General features: G+C 38.0%; 2 protein-coding genes across 4 annotated transcripts in view; both read left to right on the plus strand.

Annotated features, from left to right (window-relative positions):
* Fubp1 (far upstream element binding protein 1) overlaps positions 1-25867 on the plus strand; it is a 909332-nt gene that overhangs the window by 125533 nt on the left and 757932 nt on the right. The gene's annotated exons all lie outside the window — the stretch shown is intronic.
* Positions 1-25867, plus strand: part of Adgrl4 (adhesion G protein-coupled receptor L4) — a 95442-nt gene that overhangs the window by 32699 nt on the left and 36876 nt on the right. Inside the window, exons 3-5 of one of the 2 annotated variants that reach the window (XM_051166040.1) lie at positions 22372-22521; positions 24697-24846; positions 25220-25290. In XM_051166040.1, the coding sequence (XP_051021997.1) occupies positions 22372-22521; positions 24697-24846; positions 25220-25290 (371 nt within the window). The remainder of the gene's footprint in view (positions 1-22371; positions 22522-24696; positions 24847-25219; positions 25291-25867) is intronic. The other variant, XM_051166041.1, reaches the window with a different exon arrangement.

Here is a 25867-nt window from a genome sequence, read left to right on the forward strand (position 1 = left end):
CATATTAAAACCATGACTTCATAACAAAAAAAATATATTTTCCAGCCTTCCTCATCCTGCAAAACAAACAGTTCATAGAAGCTGAGCCCTACTAGATTTAAAACACTGAACTTTTGATCTCCTATGAACTGGTGCTTTTACTTTAGCTTGTTGCCCAGTTGGTCTTTTTTTATTCTGTCTCTCTCAGCTTTGCATAATAACATGACTACTCTGTGGAGAGGTTTATGATGTAGAAAGAAGAGTGAAAATTAGAAAGCTGTTTTACCGACAGTGACTTCTGTAGAGCATCCAGATGTCTAGAAGATTAATACCATATTGGGAAATAACTATTTAGCCTGAGACAAAGAATTGCTGGAGACTATGGCAAGAAGACCACTGTGTATATGAGTGGTGCCTGCACATAAGGAGATGAACTGCCCTGCTGGCCTCGGAGCTCAGACTATGCTCCTGCTAAATGCAACAGGATGAAAGTGTGGTGCGAGTAACTTAGGGAACATGTAGGGGAAAGTTTTGGCATGAGTAGCACTAAGTTCTGAAATGAGTGCTGAGAGAAGTTGTCACATATACCTTCTAGAGGATTTTATAAACGGCATATTTTCTCATCTCTGTTCAATGATTTAAACATGAGCAATGCATGGTACGACCTTTCCACATCATCCTTAACCTTATAGTTCTATAAAGAAATAAAATATTTCCTAAAAAGTGCCCATAACTCCATTGCACTTTAGTTAGCATTCTCAAAGGTAAGCTGTGGTGATGGAGTTTTCTAAATTCTCAGAATTTATAAACTGTCAACTCTTCAGTGGCTTTAAATTTCCTCTTCCACTAACATTAAATAAAGCTCTTCTACTTATACTAAGTCAGCAGTGTTCTAAAAATAAAACTCCCAAATGGTCTCTATTAAAGGGGCTATGGTAAACAGCAGCATTTTGTATTTTGCTTTACAATTCTTTATGTGTGTGTTCTGGACCAATGGCAATTTCAAATGTAAATAAAAATATCTTGAACTTAGTGTGAGTAAGCTTATGAAGCAATACAATTGAGGGGGTATTTGTGTGTGTGTGTGTGTGTGTGTGTGTGTGTGTGTGTGTGTGTGTGTGTGTCAGAGAGAGAGAGAGAGAATATGTGTGTGTGTGTGTGTGTGTGTGTATGATAGTGTGTCTGCTATATGTGTGTCTGGGAGTATATGTGTGCATGTGTGTGTTTGTTCTGTGTGTGTGTGTGTGTGCATGTGTTTGTGTGTGTATACAGATCAGCAAGTAGGGTAGCTGTATGCTGAGCTGTGTCCTATGATATTCATACTCTTTAAATGAGGTTAAGAACAAATGAGTTAAAAACCATGTTTTGCTGTTAAAAAGATGAATGACAATAGATATTTGAATATCCTCAGTCTTCCTTCGGATATTAGTCAGAAGTATAGATAGGTAGATAGATAGATAGATAGATAGATAGATAGATAGATAGATAGATAGTTAGATAGATAGATAGAGAATTGCTTTGTGGGAAATATATAAAATTTTGAAATAAAGGTCATTTACATCATAAATATATATACATTATATTTTGAGATTATTACTTTCATGACTGAACAGTGTTTACTTTTGAGGGTTTGATCCTTCATTCACCAACCATTGTTATAAATTAGGTTGACTTTCTTAGGAAGCCAGATATGTGTGCCGGACTGTCACGGTGCCTAGAGAAGATTGGCACGCTCCTCTGTCCTTATTAAGGCGCGTTGGGGGAGAAACTTGTGCAGAGCTTAGCCGGTAACCAACTCTGCAAGTTTATGAGAATGTCTACAAACACAAATGTAGCGTGCTGCACACTCTCCGTGTGTGCTTGTGTACTGAGCTACAGCCCCAGTCTCTTATGTTTCTAAAGCCATAGCATGTGGTCCCATTTCGCCCCCCAAGCTAGCTGTGACATGGGCTGTGGCTCAGGAAGCCCTTGATTTTGAAATTTTCCTATCTCAGTCTTCAGCGTAGTGGAATTACAGGTCTGTACCTGAACACCTAGTTGTTTTCTCAATTTAAAGCATTAAATGTGGAACCCTCACATTAGAACATCAATCCACTTAGAAATATCATAATAAGAAGAAATAAATTAGAGTATGGATTATATCACGATACATTTCAGGTTTTTGCACCTTAGAAAGTTTATGTCTTAGATTCAAGTTTTCTAAGTAGTGAAATAACTCATAAAATATTTTTTAAAAAAGATTTTTTGTAAGGACCATTTAAAATAGCAAGTATCACTATGATAGTGCTCTCTTCTGTGTTTGTAAAAACATACTGAGGTTTTGTTAGAGAGCATTAAAAAAAAGTACATGTAATGTATGTTGAAGAGTATTGTTAGGAAGAAAATATAATAATTAAAAATTTAAATATCCAGTGATTGACTGGATAATTATACAAGAGATGGATTAACATGTTGAATGTTGGGTGTTTTTACCTTTAGATTTTAGCTTTTCATCTCTTATGTCCTGGGCCAAGACACATTTACATTTTCACAATTCCACCTCTCTGGTAGGCAACAAGTTTTTAAAATTAAATTAGTATTGAGAAAATGCTCCACTATATGTTCAGGTTCAGAGGGCTTATAGTCCCCTGGTAGCTCCATAACCTCTAGAAGTCTGGAGCCTTACAGTAGATACAGAGACCATGGGATGGCTCAGAAATGTTTCCAACAGGGAGGGAAATCGGATGTTGGGAAGAGTTGATACAGGAGACAGAGTCCTCAAACTGACAGGACATCTTGTCACAATGTCACATACCAAAGAGCTCATCTCCAAGCCTTTCCTACACGTTCATGGTAAATACTAGAGGTACATCTAGCAAAGCTTAGTGCACAGTACTGGAGTTTTGAATTTTAAATTAGAAAAGCCTTACAGAGCTTCTTTCCACTCCTGCCACACTACATTTGCTTACACTGTAAGAACCCCCTCTCCCACCCCTGATTTAGAAAGGACTTTTCCTATTAAGCCTTAGCTGACAGCTGATACCAAACTCTTATCTGCTGGTGTGTATGAGTGACTGCAGCTAGAATCTGATCATGCCAGTTCAGAGTCAACAGATAATCTTCAAAGTGTCCCCTCAACAACCCCACATCACTTTTGCATGCGGAATTATGTCCGGTTCATATTCTGTTGCCTCTGTTCTTATAACAGCACCCATTTCTTGTTACTATTGAATCCATCCAGCCTGTTTTCCTATATTCAGGAGTATAATATAGTATATCAACTCATGTAAAATGAACTTTCACTTGTCCGCTTCAATTGTTGCCTGGGAGGCGTACTACCTCCTTCTGCTGACATAGGGCTAGCGCTGGAAGCTTTGGCCTCTGTATAATCCAACCTAGGCCTAGAACAGTTTTAGATTCTGAGGCTTACTGCTTAATAAGCTCACTCTTTCTTGTTCTTTCTGATTACTGCCTGGATGGTTCAACTCCACTGTTCTGGCTCAAACTCTTCTGCCAGCTGACTTATTCACTCTCGCGTCTTTCTTGGCCCCTTAGTTGCTCTGTTTAGCCTCAAGCTAACTCCAGCAATCTTTTCTAATCCTCTGGCTCCTCATTCTGTGGCTCATTTGGTCTTCATCTGGGTCCTTTCTCTGTGGTCTGTCTTTATATTACTGTCCCAGTAAAACTGTCTCCTCTCTCTTTCTCTTTCTGCGTTGCCCATTAATAGCTTCCTTTTCCTTTCTCCTCTTGTGAGAGCTGGGAATATCTTATTCTGTCTCACCTTTCTCTGATTTGCCACTTTTTCTGCCACTCAATTAGACATCACTTTCAAACATGGGTACTTCCTTCTACAAACTAATTTTACCTTCACTGGGATTACACGCATGCATCACCACACCTGGACCTAAGCTTTTCTTCACCTGAAACTTTCTGTATACCAGGCTGGCCTTGAGCTCAGAGACTTGCTTGCCTCTGTCTCCTGAATTAGAGGCATGCTTGTATTCCAGCCAGAACACACAGACCTAGAAGGTCTTTGGATGTGATGTCTTGCTAGAGCAGCCATGTTCTAAATGTAGCTTCCTTTACAAAAGCATCTCTTTATATATATATATATATATATACGTGTGTGTGTGTGTGTAATAATATATATGTATATGTAAAAATATTTAATAAAAAAAGAAAAACACAAAAAAAATTTAGGAAGTGTAATTACCATACGTTCATTATTGAATGACCTTCTGTAAAATGTTTAAGTCATTGATCCAATATCAATATCTTGAATGCTTCGTCACCTTCAAAAACTTCCTACACATCCATCACCGTCAGTCTTTCCCCAAAGTTCAAACCAGTTCTGAGGATTTCTAACCCTAGTCTACATCTAGATCAAATACACAAAATCATATCCACGACTTTTCTTAGCATAATTATTTAGTGACTTAGTCATACTGGGGATATGCCTTCCAATTCTTATAGTTTGGTACACTTACGAAAGAAGCACTCTAAGCCCTGGATACATGCTTCAGTGTAGGCATCTACTGACACTCTTCTCAAGTGACACCCAAAAGTAGAACTGCCAATTCATGGAGAAGTACCTGTTTCACTGTATAACACAGAGACAAATGGCTGGACTGCTTTGCTCTCCTCCAGGAAAGTGAGAGAGATCTACTTATGTGGTACATATGTTGTCCATCACTTGGACCAGAGAAGTGTTGCAGATTTAAACCCAAGTACCTGTATATGCTAGGCAAATGCAATCACTTAGCTACATACCTGAATTTACTCGTGATTCTGAATTTATCTTTTGTTTATGTTTAAATTTTAAAAGGAACATTTTAATGTAAGTGTGAAAAATAGCAAATGGTTCTTTAGAACTAAAGGCAATCTTTCTGTCTAATGTTTATGAGTATATACAAGCACAGTTTAGTTAATGCTCACCCACATATCTGTAAAAGTATATCATAAGTTTATATACAGTAAGCTCCACATGGTGTTAGAAGATATTTAATCCATCCTTTGGAGCTAAAATAAACTCAATTTTAGAAGATACACCAAGGGACTGGAGAGAAGGTTCAGCAGCTAAAACCGCTCGCTGCGTTTCTGAGAACCACAGTTTGGAGTTACATTTCCAGGACCCACATCAGGTGGTGCACAGCTGCCTGTGACTCCAACTTTTGGGGATCCACTGACTTCTTCTGGCCTCCATGCCCTCATGCCCCACCACTCCTACACCTCTCTCAACGGAAAAGCAAATATAAAGCCTTAAAAATAAACAATGAAATAAAAATAAAAAGATACACAAATTGGGCAGGAAAGGTGATTTGTTGTTGTTATTGCTGCTGCTGCTGCTGCTGCTGCTGCTGCTGCTGCTGCTGCTGCTGCTGTTTAATTCTGAACTAGAAATCAAAATTAAGAAGCTATTTTTCCAGTGTTGTGTAACTGGTTCCTAAGGGGCAAAGGGGTGCCTAAATCAGGAGGGAAACAGAGAAATAAATCAGAGGAAATGACATTTGAGAAAAAATGCAAATGCTAAAACCTAAGGGTACCACCTGTCTGGATTCCCTTAAAAACACAGAAATATGTGCTCTGTAGCTGGATTCTGTCTGATGCTCCTAGCTGAGAGGCCTGCACCTGGCAAGAGCCAGGTCCACTGGCAATCATACTTGTCAAGCAAACTTCCCACGCTTGTCTGCACCCTGGGACAGACAACAACAACAGATGGAACGCTACTGCAACATTAAAAGCATGTGCTGGGAACCAGACACAGATGTATGCCAGCCTTGAACTTGTGTGGAAAGTTTTATAATTTGAGAAATTAAGCGTAAAACAGAACCATTGCTGAATCAGGAAATAGAATTGCAAGGACTGAGGAGAGCTTTGATGATGAACAGATTCCATTTATGTAACCAAATAATCAACACTACTTTTCACATTTTCAAGAAATAAAAATTTTCCCAACCTGTTTCTTTGTATGTTTGACTAATGCCTATCAACATACTAGTAGTGAATATATATTATAATTAAAGTTCAGAGTCCAACTATAGCACCAAAGCTTACTGCCTTTCATTTTCTCTCTCTTAATTATCTTTTTCTTTCTTTCTTTTTTGGGGGGGGGGATTTTACCCTTTTTCACCTATTTGTTATTTCCATTTGTGCTAACTATATAATAGGATGCTGATGAGTCAATAAGATTAACTATTCTTAGAGCTGTCTCCAGGCTTGTAAGTGTCAGCTCCCTGCCACAGTGAGGAGTCCCGCTGGAATCGTTATGGTGAGATGGAACTGAGAACACAGACCACATAAATACAGGCTGGATTTGAGGTTCCCATAACCTGAGCCAGCAACTGGCCTGCTTCATAATCTGCTCAATCGATGCAGCCCCTGTGCTGTGCCTGGGATGACCTGAGGGTGCTCAACGCTTCATAGCTCTTCAGATCACCCTACTGGAGACGTTGTTTTCTCCACTTTGCAGATGAAGAAGCTCTGGAGAAACTGGAGAGTTCCGTTTGCTCCCGATGGCTTTTATCAACCCCCGATCCACACATCCATGTTGTTTGATTATCTCATCGGGTTCCAGTGTTGCTAGAAACATTAGAACAAAAATTTCTGTTAGCAAGATGTATATTTGAAGGAATTGTTAGCAAACATTTTCTAGTGTTAGCACAGATCAGGGGTCAGGTTTAGAAACCTTCTCTGATGGTCTAAAGCTGTGTCCTGAGCTGCACAGTATCTCCTTTATGCGTTTAGTACTGTCATCTGTAAAATGGGACAGTGTCATTAAAGAGGTTTGTGTAAGCCCATTTAAACCTCATTTAAACAATAGTTTTGCCTAGAACTTGATTGGTATAAGTTATTGCCTTATAAAGTGACAGGTGGGGACTGATTCAGTAACATTTGCTATGCATGTTCCCTGGCTGCTTCAAGCTTTCGCTCTTTAGAGAACTGTATCTCAAAGAACACTCCAGTTACATTTGCTTTTTGTAAGCATTTGTGCTGCTTGCTACAAATCCATTGATTTGTGATGTAAGCAGTAGACCTCACTGTGTTCTTAACATATACTTTATCCAGTGCCCCAGAGACATCAGAGCAACCAAATGCTAACATGTTGCTCTCCAATGTTTGCTTTTCCATTAGCCTGCAAGGTTTGCATATAGACAAGCCTGAATAGAAGACAGTGCTCCAAACAGTTCTTGTTCTAACATAGGTAACATTAATGGTTAGCCAAATTTCTGTTCTCATTACAAAATATTATATAAACTAGAGTTTTATAGAGCCATATATAAAGACAGTTATCTTTAATTTTTTAAAGTTATAACACTTTGATCTTTGAGTTTGAAACACTCTGAAAATAAATATATATATCAAACTAGAAATCTAAATTTGGTAATCATAAACATCAAGTGAACTTCAATTTTATGACTTAATTTCTCATTGTTAGAGATTGGTTTCATTTTATTTCATTTTGTTTTACTTTGTTCTAAGAAGGGTCTCACTATGTAACCCTGGCTTGCCTAAAAGTCCTTATGTTGACCAGGATATCCTTGGACTCACAGAGATCTTCCTGCCTCTGCCTCTGCCTCCTGATATTTTGGATAATAAATTTCTAGAAATATTTTAACTTCATCGTTTTATTTTTCAGGTCTATATATTGTCTCTACCTCACTTAATGCTGAGAGTAACTCTTCATAAAATAAAGACACAAAATTAATTTTTTAACTTCGTAGGGGATTTAAGAAAACAAAGGTACAATATAGATTTAACGACTTGGGGAAATACAGAAAAAACAGCAGGTTGTAAAGAAACAAGAACTGGGGTTAATCTCAACTCAAAGACATCACAACAGTAAGTAAGCTTCTTTCTGATAACATACCTTTTCTCTTCTAAAGATCGAGCCCCAGGAGTGCTGATTTGCAGTGCCAGTGCCCAAAGGGTCACTGTTCATAGCTAACTGCTACTGCAGCCATATTTTAACAGCTGATTTGCAGTGCCAGTGCCCAAAGGGTCACTGTGCATAGCTAACTGCTACTGCAGCCATCTTTTAACAAGCATGTCAAAGGAAGAACCTTCACTCCATAACAGAAAACACCACAAAGGGGGAAACACTATTGTATTTGATGAGCTTAACAGTATCTCGACTAATAAATTGGCTGTCATCCTTGTCCTGCATAAAGATAAGGGGATGGGGACAAGAAGATGCCCTTTTTAGCTTGCCAACTTGCAATTATTCCATGACAGAGCACAGTTTTGCTGTGATTGATGAAGAGCTGTAGGAAGAAATGGCTTAAGTGGAATGATTTTATTAGGTTTTGAAATGACATCTCTAACAGTAGTGCTAAGGGAAAAATAAACATAAAAACATCTTAGGCAGATAGTAAGAACGCAGACCCAGGAGCGGACTCTGATGTCCTTGTTTTCCCTTGCTTCTCCATTACAAACAGGAGAGGACCTCGGATGCTGCACAACTTTCCCTGCCTTGTACATTGATCCAAAGTATCATATGGAATAAGAATAAGATACCTTTAAGACCACAACGGGTTGTCATAAAATGACTTTACTGAACATTAAAACATGCAGTAACCACAAAAGTCTGAGGTAGAAAAGCACCAGAGTATGATAAAGAAATGCACATTTTATGGTACTCTCTCATAATCACCCTGATCCCAAGCAGTCGTTTCCGGGGTGTACAGTGTTTCTCAGTCAGTCCCCTCTGCACTTAAGGATTCATGTCTCAAGGAATAGGATTGGTTTTACCACCCCATGTTGGGTCAGATCACTGGTCCAGAAAATAAGGCCCCTTGTCTTTTCCCAGGGTTTGAGGTATAGCAGAATCATCTCCACACAGCTGGGTCTCCCTCGCCAGTGGTTCAGGCTGCAAAACTGTTGGAGGAAAACAATTTCCAATGGACCCTTGAGGCAATTATTTTCAGGCCTACGAACCTAAAATTTGTCTATACTCAGTACTGTTTTCTATTTAAGTAGCTATAAATTACTAATGCCTTTTTTTGAAAAGTAACAATCTTGAAATCAATGAAGGGTTTTAAAACAGAAAAAATGCTCATAGTCTTGAAAGCAAAGCGGGCTTCTCAACATGCTTTCATTTCCTCTTAGGGTTGGGTTTGATGTTAGAATTTATTTTTTACCAAATTCTATGAAGGAGTCATAAAACCAACCTGGGAATTTTGATTTGAGACCAGCCAGACATAAATAATAAAAGAATATTTTGTGGCATACTTTAAGGAGAAAGTATACATACCTTAGAATACAAACAAATGTTATGCTTCATCTTGCTAGCATGCAAATGAGAAAATTAAGATGTAAAACTCATTTGACTACTCCCAAATGGACAAATCCAATGAGATAGTTCTGTCTACAAAGATTTCAAAGACAGAGAAAGATAATTTTGACTCTACCCTGGAATGAAAAATGTTCCCATATCAGTATTTTTCCTCAGCTTCTTCCTGGGTTCAATGGAATTGGCATTAGGTAACAAGGTCTCTATGTAAAGCGTGTTTGAGGGAAAGGGAGCTGAAGTTTGGGTGCTTGCTGAGCAGCACAGGCCCTGTTGGCCCTGCGTGTGAAACATCTGATGGCCTGATTCTTCTACAGAAACTGAAACTCATGTAAAGCAGCTTGTTAGCAATAGACACCTGACATACTCAGATATCCAAGAAAGAAAACTGAGCATTATGGTTCCCTCATTGTACAAGATTTTGTTGTGTGTCTGTGGTGTGGCAGCGATGTGTACATTCTTGACAAACATATATTTTATGGATTTTTTTTTTACTTGAGGATCTCAATTCCAAAGATAATATATTTACAAAATATTTGTCAACTTACAATAGTAAAATAGGATGTTTTATAGTAACATAACTTATATATAACTTTTCTAAACTTTCTTGGCCATTTTTCTAAAGTAAATTGGCAACTTCATTTTATACTAAGTAGGGTTTAGTATTTTATTAATTTTATGAAGCCACTGAATTTAAGTATAGTGTCATTGTTGTACTTCTCTTTTGGATAGAGAGATCATTGTTAGGTGGAATTTATTGTGGGGATGAGTTAATCTAATATTCCAACTAGAAACATGGATAGAAAAGAATCACTCAATTCCAATTTCTGTATTAATTTCTTTGAACACAAGGTACAGTATATTTCTACCTATGTACAGTTATAAAACAAATTACACAAATGACATTGCACTACTATTTTGAGGATCTTTAGGTATTTGTGAGATGTAACTAAAGAAACAGATAAGTTTCCTTTTGTTTGGACAAGAGAGGAGGAGAGAGGTATAGAGATGCCATCGCTGTGCACCCACAGAAGGATGTGAAAGCATGGCTTGTCAGGAGAACGTGAACAGTGCAAGGTGGCTGCCATATTTGAAGAGGAATGTAATATATTATAACTTGTCATGTTTAATTCTAGAAAGCACTAATTATGGAAGTAAATTTCTACATATGAATTTTGCAGATTGAATAGTGTATATAAGCAGTTGGTCATTATGGGACTGTAAAAAAAATATGAAACATTATCCAAGGAAGCAATTATTAAAAATAATAATATATTTGGTTTTCTTATACCATGTATAAGATCCAGTTTGATATGCTGTCTCCATGGTCTAAGGCAAAGAATGGTTTTGGTAAATGTGTTAAATGGTCAAGGCCGTAAGTACTGTTCAAGAACCATAATTTTTTATATACTTATGATATGTTTCAAAGTTTTATAATTATCAGAAAACTAAATGTTTTTTTCTGGTGGTTGGTTGATAGTTATGAATGATAAATTATTCATAACACTTATATTGTAAACTATCATGGGTAAAGTTAACATATCATGGGTTCAGATAAAATAGCATCTTCTAAATAATGTCATGGTTTAGAGAAATCATGATACAAGTGACACTTCAAAAAAAATGTCGCATTCATATTTGAATGAAATAATATGAGTAACAAAATGCCCCTAACTTCATGAAAGAAATGCGTAAGTGATCTTTTAAACCAATCAATAAGCCATGAAAGGTAAGTGCACCCTTAATTTTCAGAATGTTTAACCCATTAAACAATATCTAAAATCAACCAATATTCTTTGAAATGTTGCATTCAATACATGTGCATTCTTTCATTAATTTAACCATTTTACAGCCTGATCCAAGCCCCCTTCCTCCTCTCCTCCCAGTCACCCCTCACATGCCCCTATCTCTTTTCTCAGAAGAGAGGAAGGTCCCCAAGGGGTACTAACCCACCTACAAGCTCAACTTACACCAAAACTAAGGGCATCGCCTTCCACTCAGGCCAGACAAGGCATTCCAACTAGGGGAACTGGATCCAAAGGAAGGCAACTGAGAGCCTCTACTCCCATCGTTAGGATACCCACATGATGACCAATCTGCACATCTACTGCATATGTGTAGGGGGTCTAGGCCCAGCCCATGCATGCTCTTCAGTGAGTGGTTTGGTCTCTGTGAGCCTCCATGGACCCAGATTAGTTGATTCTGTAGGCCTTCCTGTGGTGTTCTTGTCCCCTCCAACTCCCTCAATTCTTCCTCCCACTCCCTATTGATTGGCTGTGGGTCTCTGCATCTGCTTTCATTAGATGCTGGATGAAGCCTCTCAGAAGATAATTGTGCTAGGCTCCTGTCTGCCAGCATAGCAGAGTATCATTAATAGTGGCAGGGATTGGCTCTCTCTCATGGGGTGAAGCTTAGGTTGGGCCAGTCATTGGCTTGCCATTCCTTCAATCTCTTTATCTCTACACTTCTTATAGATGAGACAAATTTTGGGTCAAAGGTTTTATGTGTGGCTTGGTGTCATCTTCCCTCCACTAAAGTCCCACCTGGCTACACAAAGAGGATGTTTCAAGCTCCATGTTACTGCCACTAGGAATCTCAGCTAGAGTCGGGCTCATAGACTCCCTTGAGCCTCCCCTGTCTCAGAGATGCCCCTTCCCCACCAATTTCCATTCTCTCTCCTGGTCCTCCATATCTCACTCACCCCCACTTCCCTTCATCTGGTCCCCACCCCTCTTACCCTCTCACCCCTCTCCCACCAAATTTCCTCCTTCCATCTACTGTCTATTTTTATTTCCCCTTCTAAATGAAATTCAAGAAACCTCCCTTGGGCCCTCCTTGGCTTCTTTGGGCCAAGCATGATTATCCTGTACTTTATGGCCATTATCCACTTATAAATGAGTATAATATCTGCTTATAAGTATGCATGTCTCTCTGGGTCTGGATCACCTCACCCAGGATGGACTTTTCTATTTTCATCCATCTGCATGTAATTGCACGATATCTTTGTTTTTAATAGCTGAGTAGTATTCTACTGTATAAATGTACCATATTTCTCTTATCCACTCTTCAGTAAAGGGACATACAGGTTGTTTCCAGTTTCTGGCTATTATGAATAAAGCTGATATAAACATAGTTGAGCAAGTGACCTTGTGATATGGTGGATCAACTTTTGGGTATATGACCAGGAGTGGTATAGGTCAGTCTTGAGATATATCTATTCCAAATTATCTGATAAACCTGCATTTTGATTTCCACAATGGTTGTACAATTTGCACTCCCACCAGCAATGGAGGAGTGTTCCTCTTTCACCACAGTCTTGCCAGTTTTCATGTGTGCTTTTAAATTGCTAGTATGAGAGCTCTCTGATGTTTTATGAAGACACTAAGTGCTATGAACTTTCTCCTCTTAGCACTGCTTTCATTGTTCATTAAGTTTGGGTATGCTGTGTCTTCATTTTCCTTGAATTTTAGGAGTTCTTTCATTTCTTTCTCTCTTTCCTCCCTGTCCCATTGGTCATTGGCTAGGGAGTTTCTCAGGTTCCCTAAGTTACAAGATTGCTGTTGTTTCTGTGGTTGTTAATGTCCGGCTCTAATCCGTGGTGATCTGATAAAATACAAGGCATTACCTTACATTTTCTGTATCTGTTGATACTTTGTTTTCTACTATGAACTCAGTTTTGGAGATGGTTACATGAGGTGACGAGAAGAAGGCATATTCTTTTATGTTTGGGTGGAACACTCTTTAAATAACGATTAGATTCATTCGATTAATAACGTCGGTTAATTTCATTATTTTTCTGCTCAGTTTCTTTCTTGTCCATCAGTAAGAGAAGATTGCTGAAGTCTCCTACTATTAATGTGTGGGATCCGATGCGTGATTTAAGCTTGAGTAATATTTCTTTTATATCTAGAGTCAGGCAATGTTCTTCAAAATGTTGCAGTCAATACCTGTGCATCCTTAAAAGTAAACAAAAACAAAAACAAGAAACAACTTACAGATCCAAATGTTAGTATGGCATATGCTGTTCTCCATAATATATATTTACAATTATGTATATGCTAACATATATATTATATATATAGTGTGTATGTGTGTGCATGCACCCAGATGTGTGTGTGTGTCCATCCACAATGACTGAAGTACTAGGAGTTCACAAAACCTATTGTATTCAAAGTATTTATTACACTCTTCTTTCTGTATGCATTTCATTAGCATGCTAACCTGTGCCGGTAAGGAGTTCTACCTTCCCTTGGGGTTACAGAGTTTCTGTAATTACAGTAACACTGACATAGAGATAATAAATGGAAAACTTCACAGATGAGCAGTTCACAGTTTCAATCTGAGCAGAAGTCAGTGTAGTTTGATGACATATCTCATCATCTCCCTTCAGATGGGCATCATCCCTGTACACAACATTGCCATGAGGTGTACCTTGTCTATCCATCATCACTCACTAGCAGTCTTGGTCAACAATAGAGGGGCATCCTAGATCTTTTGTTCAAGAATCCCTTATTTTAACTCATGGTTGTTTGAAAATGCAAAATAGTGATGCTACATATTCAAGGGGAAGCTATGGAGCACTTTCTTTAAGTGGAAAGGAGAAATTTTTATAATGTTCGAGGGAAAAATCACATGTTCATAAAATACTTTTTATTGTGAAATTGCCAAGAACAATTGTAAAATAAGATATTGTGACAGAGACAATATCCCCATTGCTTCCATGACAAAATCTTGTTGTAACTGTCTTATTTTATTTCTGTGTGTGTGTGTGTGTGTTTTTTTTTTTAGTTCACATCCAATGTGTCTAATGTTAAGTTAAGCTTTCACATTGGAGCGCACATACAGGACAAAGGCACAGCGTATAGAGTACTGCTTTGAGTTTCAGGTGTCCGGTGAGAGCCTCAGTGGAAGCCCAGCCCCTGTAGACAAGGAAAGACAGCTAGGTTATTTGTAATCACACAGTCATTATCCCTGTAGTATTTGTTATCGATGATTTGGACCACACTGTCTAGGCTTTATGTGAAGGTCTGTCTCTGAAATGTTTGAAACTTCCTTACACCACTTTCTTTAATGTTTCATCGCATAGTCCATATATGATTTGCTAGTGCTTCCTGTATCTCTATAAATGTCATTAAGAAGGACAAAATTTTTTAGATGGTTATAGCATGACAATCATTTTATCTTGGTAACTTACACACACTATTCTACTCTCTTCCAGCCACAGAATGTGCAGCTCCTCTCCAGAGTTCCTTTGTAAACCATCAAGGTCTTTGCATTGAGGGCTTGTAAGACCTTTCTGTCAGTGACTTGATTCCCCGTATTTCATATGTATCACTTCAATGATTAGAAACAAAAGTCAATAAAATGAATTTCACAGAAGCCACTTCATAACCATCATTTGAGTCCCAGGGAGATTATGAGAATATTACTCATCTTAACTATCATAGCTGATGGGTACCAGGGAACGAAAACATTGCAGAATCATTGATTGATAGTTTGAAAGAAAAGTATCAGGATTTTGTTCCAGCCTCACATCCAATGAGCAAGAGAAATGGTTTCTAGTGTGTGGAGAAATAGGACTGTTTTTCCCTTCCATTTCCCTCTTAACTTGTATTCAGTGTGCTTGTTTTTATGATATGTGTACATTAATAGTTCTGACAAAGAGAAGACCAAAAATGATAGTAACAGAAAATGGGAGTATTTTCTTAAGTGCTACATTTTCCTTTAAAAAAAAAAAAAAAGTAATTGCAAAAACAGCCTCAGAGAACATTTTGTGCATGTATTATTTGTCATCACCTTCCCCCACCCTCGACTTCTGCATTCCATTCAAAAGCTCATCCATTGACAAAGGCATATTTTTCTTTTCAAAAAAAAATCTTGGAATAATACTTGCTGTTTTGAACAGTTTAAAAATCACATTTCCATTAAGAAACTCAAAAATACAAACACCTCGCACAAACATTTTATTCTCATATAAATCTATATTTTTACCTAGCAAATTGTAACTTTTTTTGCTTGATGCTTTTGACTTTTTTTTAAGTAAATTTGACTTACTAAAATCCATGGTCAAGGAAATGTGAGTTTACACTAATGCTTCATATCCACTGTGAGAAGGAGTGCATCACCTTCAGTATAGGATTTACAGTTCCATGTGTCTTTCAATCAATTACTTTGCAGGTGCAAATATATATGCATGGAGGGTTGGATTACATGGGCACTGTATTAAATTATTTTCTTCCCTGAAATATTCAGAGGTCAAAGTCTTCCCCAGAGGGAAAAAAAGAATATGTTTATATCATTTCTTTCCTTCCACTGCCTTGCATAGACCAGGAAATTGACATGCGTTGCAGTGTGCACACAATAAGGACACCAGTTGCAATATGTACACAGTGAGTCTACTGCTGTCACTAATGGCCTGAACTCAGTCTATTGTCATTGCAGCTCTCCTTTCTTCCCTCTTGGCTGACTTTTCCTACCCACTTACCTCTTGACCTGTATGTTCACCTTGATGCTCTCTAGAAAAGCAGATTCTGTGGAATGTACAAGATTAAGGTATCTGAGTGGTGATGTTTTTTCTAAGTTCACTAGAGGACAGGTAGTAAGGGATTTTTCAGTGCCACTATGGGGAAAAAAATGAGCTAAGCTGCGGCACAAGGATGAAGGGGCAGGTGAAGCTTTGGTACCAGTCTACCTTTGACACACAGCGCCTGTTTCCTGAAAAATCACACAATGGGCATGGCCGTTTTAGTGTTCCACTTTACAGAGTTATATTATCAGTCATCACCAGAGTAAAGGTGGGTACCAGAGGGAAACTACTGTTGGAACTATGTGCCTTTCCAGTGGTTATAGTGAATTTTAAGCCTACCCAATAGTATCTCAATTTTAAAAGACTTGTTCCTTATAATTCCATTACATTTGAAAACAGAATGCAAAATGAAACCTTGTCAGTATTTCAGAACGTCTATGTCCTTTGAAAGCAGTAAAATTTTCTATTATTGCCAATGGAACCATTGTAGTCATGTGGTTTGTAGCCTAAAATCTGCCATTGGTTAGGTATTTGGGACCTTTGAGTTTGGAGATTTAGATGTTTGTTACTTGTGCCTTATTTACAGTCATTATTTATGGTTAAAAAAAAATACTTCTCAACAATGCAAAAACACTGTCTTTGAAGGCAGGCGTAAAAACCATGTCCACCTGATTCTGCCTCAGTCCTGGCAGCATTTGAACTATTCCAGGTGTGCTTTCCTAGTAAAAACAAGGAGACAACAGCAGGCACTAAATAATTCAAATGCTCCGGTCAAGAGTAACTGAAACACACCTGTTACTGCCTTTGAATTATTGGTGTAAATCATGCTGAGCCAAGATATGACCTGAAGACAAATAAATGGATGACTAACTAGTGGCAACAGAAATACCCTGCCCAAAGTACATCAGGAAGGGATATTTTAGGCACATTCATCCATTTTGTTGTTGTTTTTCCATGTTCATATGGTTATTGATAAGCTGGATTGAACCAGATAAAAGCCCAACGATCCTTGCAGTTACTGTTGAAAACAACAAATTAGACGGAGGGTTCCTTGCACTGCCCCCCTCAGTCTCAGACTTCTGGGCTTTTCACCAACATACTCACATTCAACAGCAACAGGAACAAAAAGGAAGAAAAACGAAAGAATTAAATATGCCTACAGCTGCATCCACTGGAAATGAGATGGGAAGGGGAATTACATGGAGAGTAAGAGGGCCCATGCAGAGACAAGCACAAAGCCAACAGTGGGTTTCCCCCACTTCTGGAATCTGACTTCCTCAGAAAGGCAACAAGGAAGTCTTCAGCTCTCCCTCAGAGTCCTGTGAGATATAGGTATGTGGCTACTATCCCACTGCAGAGCTCGCTGTCCCTCTGAATAGCCTGGATTAGTCAGGGCACCCCAGTCTTCTCATGCTAACATAGGCTGGTCTCTTTGCTCATAAAAGAGCCTCTCCTTTACTTCTCCAAGTTGGAAACAGAGTCATCCCTGTCCATTCCTACCCAGCCACCTGAAGTGTCCAATTAGTCTCTAAAGCATACCGACATCTTAACTGTTACCACACCATGGAAAAAAATAAATAAACAACAGTAAAAGTCTGCACTTACACATCATCCACATGACACAAGTTTCAATTCATATTTATTCATTCTGCTTTCACCCTGCCCATTTCCTTAGGGAGGGAGGTCGGTCATTGAATTGAAGTTCTAAGTAATTTTGAAGTGCAATGTGCCTTTTCTTTACTCTGCTTTTGATGTCATCCTCAAGACTTAGGTTCTACATGGATCTTCATTAATATTTCCCATATTTCAAAAACTGCTTTCATACTCAAATTCAATCATAATTTTCAAATACAAAACATCTGTTGAGGGCCACCTTTGACCTGGCTACAATCGCTTAGGAAGTGGTTTGCCACTGTTGATGATACCTCCCCGTATGTTATATTTCAACAATATGATGTTTCTTATTTTACACTGCCAGATAATTATCTCAGCTCTTTCCTTTGGTTTAGTGTATTGCTGGGCTGACTTTTCTTTCTCTAAACTCTTAGTTACAGTGCAATAGCTGGCTCAGCTTCACTCTCTCTTTGAAATCAAAACAGCATAAATCCAGATATCCAGAAATTGACCTAAGTAAACCATATCCCTTGTCTGCATTGTAACTTAGTAATGTTGTAGTGTATTAAAGATTGTTGACACAAAAAAGTGGTTGACACAAACACTTCAGTCTGGTAATCTGGGTGTGTGACACATCTTTTTTTATATCCACAGATACCTTTGTTGGGGATTACATGTGGCTTTGAGCTTGTCATACTCAGTTCATTAAGTTAAGGATGGGTCAATAAGTAATTCTGAAAGAATGATAAATACTTTTCCCTATTAACAGTTTTTAATTCTAAAATCTCCAATTTAACTGTATTCTAAAAGATTTAAAGAAATATCAGTATAAGTATTTACATACAAATATAATGAACTAACATAGAGATAAATTCAACATAAAGCCACTTCAAGTAACTGTGAGCTGATGAGTGTATTCAAAAAAAAAAAAGAAAGAAAGAAACAGGTTTAAATGTATATTTATGTAATGGTTTTAAATTTGGGGCACTCATGATTACCTGTGTGTGGACATACAGCCGTGTGTGTGTGTGTGTGTGTGTGTGTGTGTGTGTGTGTGTGTAGGTACCTACGATGTCAGAAGAGGGCTTCAGATCCCTCTGGAGCTAGAGACACAGTTGCCTGTGAGCAGTCTGGTGTGAGGCTGGAGCAGAAGTGGGCACTCTGCAAGAACAGCAGGCGCCCCTAGCCTCTGAGCCCATGAGGCACCTATTACCTCCCTACAATCTACCCACCTAAAGGAATTTCACTTTGAAGGTTAATTATTATAAAGCTAGACACTGAAAAGTTTAAGTGTATTTAAATAATTCATATTTATATATTACTTTTAAAAATAATTTCTTACCTATCCACTATCTGGAGGTTACTTTTGGATTGATGGTATTTTATTGAGCAAGATTTGAGAAGGAACTTTAGGGAATTTGTCTATATTATATATCCAGTCTGTGAGACTCGGATACAGCAAATATTTTAATTGCCTAATTCTTGATTAAAAAAAAAAAAAACTATGAGGTCAAGTGCCCAACACTGTGCTCAAAAAACAATACAAAATTCATGTTATTTCTATTAATATATTGTTTGATACTAATAAAGATATGTTGGAATTAAATAGCACATTGATATGTTAATTTATTTTAGAAACCACTCATTTAGGCAATACAAGGTGCTCAATTGCATAGACTTGCTTGGTACCTCAGATCTACCCAATGCTTTGCATATTATTTTTGTAGCAGTAGCTCACATGAGATTCCACCCTCATCATTTTCTATATCACCAATAACTGATCTGAAAACACAATTTATTTTATAGTTTAATATAAACTTTTCTCAATATTCTGTGACAGGATTCAAATTTAGAGATATAGATGAAAACTTTTAATAAAAACTCAATTATCTGCTTGTGTGGTAAGTTCCCTTCAGAATGTGAACTCTGACAGGAGGCCACAGATCCTGACTTTTTGATTAATTTTTACTTATTTCCCAATATAGACATTCACGTTTGGGAACTGGAAGACTCCATAAATATTTGAGTAATGAAATGATTTACTCAAAACCAATGTTGGTGAAATAGTTTTCTTTAACCTAATTTAGATGCTTTCCATGCAATTTATAAGCTACTCTCAGTTAATTTTCATAAAGTAGTTTAATTTCTCTTATATGCATGCACGTATATGTGTCTTTATTTCTACTATATGGGTACAGAGATGTACACATTTTGGCTTTCTGAGTATGTATATATAGTTGCATCATAATTTATTTATATTAAATAATTAAATAATTGTAAACCAGCAAAGAATTAGCTTATGTTCAAGAAGAGTAAAAGGCTCTTCTCTATGTACACATTGCAGATAAAGAGAGCAAGTCACAGTCCTGCACCCTGAAAGTCATTGTTTCCACCTGAGACTTAAGTGGGTGAACACTTGGATCTTACCCTGCCCTACTGTGTGGTGGATAGAGCTCTGCCAGAGTGGAAAGGCTATAAAACAATGCTATTCTTCTCGAAAGCCTACTGAATTTCTCAAGCCTAGGTTCCACTTGCTAACCTCCTTATTGTTCAGAGTGAGTTGCTGATTGGAGACCTCAGCAAACATTTGGAGAGCTGTTCTAATTAGTGGGGAAGCCTAATGGGTAGCATAGTAATTAAAGACAATTTTCATTGTATTCTTAGTTTTCTGAAGCTGCCAGTCTCCAGAACACATCTGCTATCTCATCGGATCAGGTTTATTTTTAATATTCTTTGGTTTAAATGAGACTATTTCACAGACTACAGAGAAAACAGGCATACGCATGCATGGGCACACACACACACACACAAGAAGGATGATTGTCAGCATTGCAAGAGGAGTAATCATTGAATCATTGTAACTTAAAACTTTCTTCCAATCTTCATTTCTATGAGATGCTGTAGAACCTAAACCTTAGCAACTCCTTTGTAGCGCTTCTAAGTAGTTTGTAAACACAACAACTGTATCAAAAACCAATCCCCAGTCCTGAGTCCTATTTTTTACCTGTTTCTTATGATAGATTATTCAGTGAAAAACTTATTCTCTGGAAAAATGTTATTTCTCACCAATTTTGTTGTCCGTAAGGATTGTGCTGTTCTGAGAAGCTATTGTGCAGCTCCTTCCATTTTCTCTGGTTCTATAGTAATTTTCATTGTTCACTCTGATAATCCTCGGGGAGTGCATACAGAGTCATAAATCTATTCCTCTCAGTCGAATTATCACCGTATGATATAATGCTTCTGATAGGCAATTCAGTTAGTTCTTAAATGTGACGTATGCAGCAACTATGCTCATTAAACATCAATATACAGAAACATCATTAAACATCAATTTAAAAAATGAAGTGTCCTATTCAGAGCAAGAAATTCTTTGACTTTAGTACATGTTTAAATGTAATTCTTCACATATAAAGTACTATTATAGGCAGATGTGGGGTGAGAACACTATGCATTATTTTCATCCCTTTGGAGTCACAGTAAAACTGAATACCAGGTACTCAGCTTCCAAGAGACTAGGTGAAGACCAGCACTTCAGAGGGGGGAACTTAAGCACCCCAAAGTCAATGTGGCTAAAAACATAAGAGCAGAAGGCAGCATCTCTTCCTTTTACCATCTCCTTGGAACCATGCTTAGCACAATGTGTTTATATTTTCTATTTATCTCGGTTTTTCCATGTAACTGTAGGGATTTTTATTTTTGTGGGGTTTAAAATACTAAAAGTGAATCATGTCTTTCTGAATAATTTCCAATAGTTAAATATTTTGCCTTCTACACTCGCTAACACAACATTAGAAAACTACACTATTAACAATTATTGTAAACATTATATGGTCAAAAACATTACATAATCACGCTTTTAAAGAAGAGTATGGTAAAAATGCTGCTGGGTTTACCAGTCATAAACATGGAAAACAGCATGTCCTTTTAAATTAAAATTACTGAATATCTTGAGACTGTAAAGGTTCTGCTGCCTTTTAAGTAATACTGAATTTGTAATACAAAGTTAAGATCTCTTAGTAGCTTATATGTGTGTATACAATAATGTGTGTGTGTATGTCTGTGTGTGTGTGTGATTGTGAGAGGCACTGGATCAGGGTATGGATACTAGATAATGTCTTCTAGACATGGCAGAGGAACTGTACCCCTGAAATTTCAACAATATGGTTGCCAGAATAGGACATACATAATGACTTCACCAGTTGACACGTCAAGGTAGATGGGCAAACTCACAAGAAGTTTCACTCATCAATGGCTATGGTGAGGAAAATAATCAGTTATTTTCTTGAATAAGCTCTCACCAAGTAACCAGTCCTTGACATATACATGTGAGCAACTCTAAACAGTCTCATGTATATACCTTTGGTTAAAACATGGATGTAAACTAAAGATGAGAAAGCATTAGTTTTGTAGGATAATGGATATTATTTTATAAAATGTAGATGCTAACTATACAAATTTTGCATGAGCATAATCTTGACTGCTAGTATGCCAGAACACTACTGCTGCCATTGCTGTCATCATTAGGTCATCATAGTGCCATCTGATGAGTTCATAGGCTGAAATGTCCTGCATGATCCATGCAGATGGGATGGCATTCATCTGAGGGAACAAAGATAGGAGGCCATGAAGTAGAGCAAGGACCCCAGTGGCATGGCATTCATGAACTCAGAGAAGCTCAGGCTCCTGCATGGAGTCTGCACAAGAGCAGACTCATCAACAATCAGTTATGCATAGAGAGAATGCTCCTGGGGTCCAGCCTCTCCTGAGGAAGCTGCTGGCAGCTAAAGGCCAATAGGAGAAAAAGAGTCCTTGTCCTCAGTGGTGGAGTGACAGTGATGGGGAGCTGTTCCTCAGCAGCTACAGAGGATTGTGTCCCTCCTTCTTGTATCAGCTGATAGGAAATCACTAATCATATGTAATACCGTTATCAGAAAGCAAGCAAGTAAAAGAGCACCAATGTCAGAAATTATTTCTGAAATATTTGCAGATATAGACGAGTGCAGTGAGTCGGCTGTCTGCGGTGACCACGCTGTGTGTGAAAACCTGAATGGAGGATTTAACTGCTTCTGCAAGGAAGGCTACCAGACTGCCACCGGGAAGTCGCAGTTCACACCAAATGACGGCTCTTACTGCCAAGGTGACTCATATCCTTCCATCTTAAACTATATGAAGTACTTACTATACATTTGTGAAGTATCAATCACCAAGGTTAAAAAAGCCAAGTTCACAAAACAAAATCAAGAAACAAAACAAAATTGACAGTGAGAGGGCAGCTTGCTGGGGGAAGACAAGGATACAGAGCAGGGTAGAGGATGCGAGGGTGAGTGATCAAGGCATACCAGTGAGCATGTCTGAAACCATCAAAGAGAAAGCTGCGGTGCTATGAAATGTGTGGCTGTTGCACATACAGACTCAGAGTGGCCATGGTACCTAAGCAAGATACCTGTAAAATTAATCCAGTTTAATTTCCACCACAGATAGGGAGGGCTCCCAAGGCCTGACTCCTGTCTGAGGAGCTGTTGGTAGCTGATGGCTACTGGAGGAGGAAGAGTGACGTTTCTTTGAGAGTGTGACCCTTGATAGGTTCCTCCAGTCCCAATGGATTGGCCACACCCATGCGGATAGAAGCTGTTTCCCTACTGGAGCACAGCATGTGCTTCTGAAAGCACTGTGAGAGGAGGGGCGCTTCAGTGACACGCATGGCTGGCAGACCTACAATCACAGAACGTGGAACACTCTGGCAGGAAGATTGTCAAGAATTCAAGGGTTTTATAATGAGCTCCAGATCAGGATTGTAAGACCCCTGTCTCACCAGGAGTGAAAGTCTCTGGCTTGAACTCCACACTTCTCACTTGATTAACTTTGTCTTCATCCCTGCCTCACTCCTTCTACCTTCCGCACAGCTTAGACTACGTGGATTGATGGTTCCTTCCATCCAAGAGTCAACATTTTGTAGCTCTCTCCATTAGTAGTGTAGGATTAGTTTGTGTAGGATGATGGCTTCTGAATATATATTCAAGAAAAAAATAAGTAAGGGGTGCTCCTTAGAGGCTGTGCTCTCTGGTTCCTAGGTAAGACATAAAACAGATATATAAACATCATCAGTGCATGGATTTTTCTAGCCTTTCACTCTGGTAATGTTCTTTATAATCTAGTACCATCATTTTTCTTGCTACTGTAAAGTTCTTCAAGAAGCAAGCAAGAGGCTCTGAGTTGACTTTTTCCTTATGGTATGAGCTACATGTTCTCCTATGCCTTCATTGTATTGTTAAATGAAATATTGGGAGCAGCTGAATTTAAGACAACAGCCTGACGACATTTTAAATTAGAGTCTAATAGCTCCCTTCCTTTTTATACTGGTAAATTGTACCATGCCATCTTGTTATTTTAATAATCAAATTGTAAATTAAAATTTAGGTTCATTCATTAATCTAATAGAAAGTGTTTCTAAGATGCCAGAACTGGGCTCAGCATACAAAAAAAAAAAAATCTTTGCATTACTTTAAGGTAATGATCTGAACCATTCAGTTCCTTGGAATCATTCCCCAACCTGGCAGTGTATTTATATTGTATTTATAACTTTAAGGCACATTTCACTGCAGTGTGTAAAATTTTAAATTAAGAATATAAATGATGTGAGCCTAAAAACCTAGCACTTTTATTACAGTGTCAACATATAGCTACTGAGAACCTCAGACTTAAGTCTGTGCAATTTATTACTTCATCCATACTCAGCTATGATGATTGCATATTAGAATCATAGTCCAAATGTAATAGGAACAAAAGTAATCAATCGTGATAAATTTTAAGAGGGCTGAATCACATAATGGGCTGGACCTTAGTTTTCGGCTAAATCACACACAGAAATGAAGCTTTAAAGAGCATATGAAGCCACCTTTATCCTCCAGATCACTTTAAACTGAGTTATCATCAGTTTAGCCTAAAACTAGCAGGCAAATAATTTTAAGTGCACTTTGAAAAATGAGTCTTTATTAAATTAGAACTAACTGTTACATCTTAGATGATGGGAATAGATTTACTGACTTTGTTGACGAATCATGCTACTCAGAAGACAATTTGAGAGTGTGCCCCATGAATAACATTTTCAATACTCTGTCAAAACAGATTGGCCAAATTAGAGTTAAGAAATACATGCATCCAAGTTTCTTCTCGCTTTTCCCAAATTACTGGCTTTCCCCCTGCTTTCTTGCATCAGCTGATAGGAAATCACTAACCATATGTAATACTGTTATCAGAAAGCAAGCAAGTAAAAGAGCACCAATGTCAGAAATTATTTCTGAAATATTTGCAGATATAGACGAGTGCAGTGAGTCTGCTGTCTGCGGTGACCACGCTGTGTGTGAAAACCTGAATGGAGGATTTAACTGCTTCTGCAGGGAAGGCTACCAGACTGCCACCGGGAAGTCGCAGTTCACACCAAATGACGGCTCTTACTGCCAAGGTGACTCATATCCTTCCATCTTAAACTATATGAAGTACTTACTACACATTTGTGAAGTATCAATGAGCTACATTGCCAAGGTCTATGGCAGGAGTCACCGAGGTTGACAACATAAGTTAAGAAAGGTCTGTTGTCTCACTGGGTGGAAGACGGAAACAGCATGTTGAATGCATTCACATATCCTTCCCTCTTCCTTAAACTGCTCTCTTCCAATTTCTGCGATATGTTATATATTCTGAAACTCAAATGGAATCTCAAATGTTAAAGAATGCATTTTTAATGTTTAAATGAACAAAAACATTCAAGTCAACACAATCAGCTTAGGACAAATGGTTTGTGGACTCACTGCGGAATGTGTTTTCTTTTTCTACAGAAAACGTGAATTCAAATTGCCACTTAGAGCGTGCCTGCATTGCTGCAAATGTTAATAAAACTTTAAAAAGAGTAAGTAGACACTTTAGGTTGAAATATATTTCATTTTGACATGTTGATCTCAGTTAAAGATTCAAAGTGCCACCAAAGGCCTATTTGAAAATGTTGAGCAGCTAAACCTCACGTGGAACTGGAACTGTTTGCACACAGCCATGCAAATATTATTTACATCACACCTAGGATTAATGCGAAACTTTCCAAAGCATTGTAGAAGACCTTATCCTGTTTAATTTACATTATTTTCATTAGTTGGTGTACTGGAAAATTATTTTAAAGATGAAAGGGAGTTGTTGAATGAAATAGTTAAAAGACACATTGGCTCAGAACCAGCACCACGTTCCAAGGAGACGTAGTTAGATGCAACTAGATTTTGTACTTCAAAGTGAATACTTCAAAGAGCAAATAAAAAAGTAGGACATTTTATAAAATTGTTTTTTATGTGAGTGAAAGGGTGAATCACAATATAAGGCGTGACCTTCCGGCCAGGGCATTTCCATTTCATCACCTACTGAGGAATGTTTGGTGGAAAGCAATCAGATTCAAGTTATTAAATCATAATTTCCACCTTAGGATATCAGGACTTATAAGA

This window comes from Acomys russatus, chromosome 23 (assembly GCF_903995435.1).
Source record: "Acomys russatus chromosome 23, mAcoRus1.1, whole genome shotgun sequence".
Classification (NCBI taxonomy): domain Eukaryota; kingdom Metazoa; phylum Chordata; class Mammalia; order Rodentia; family Muridae; genus Acomys; species Acomys russatus.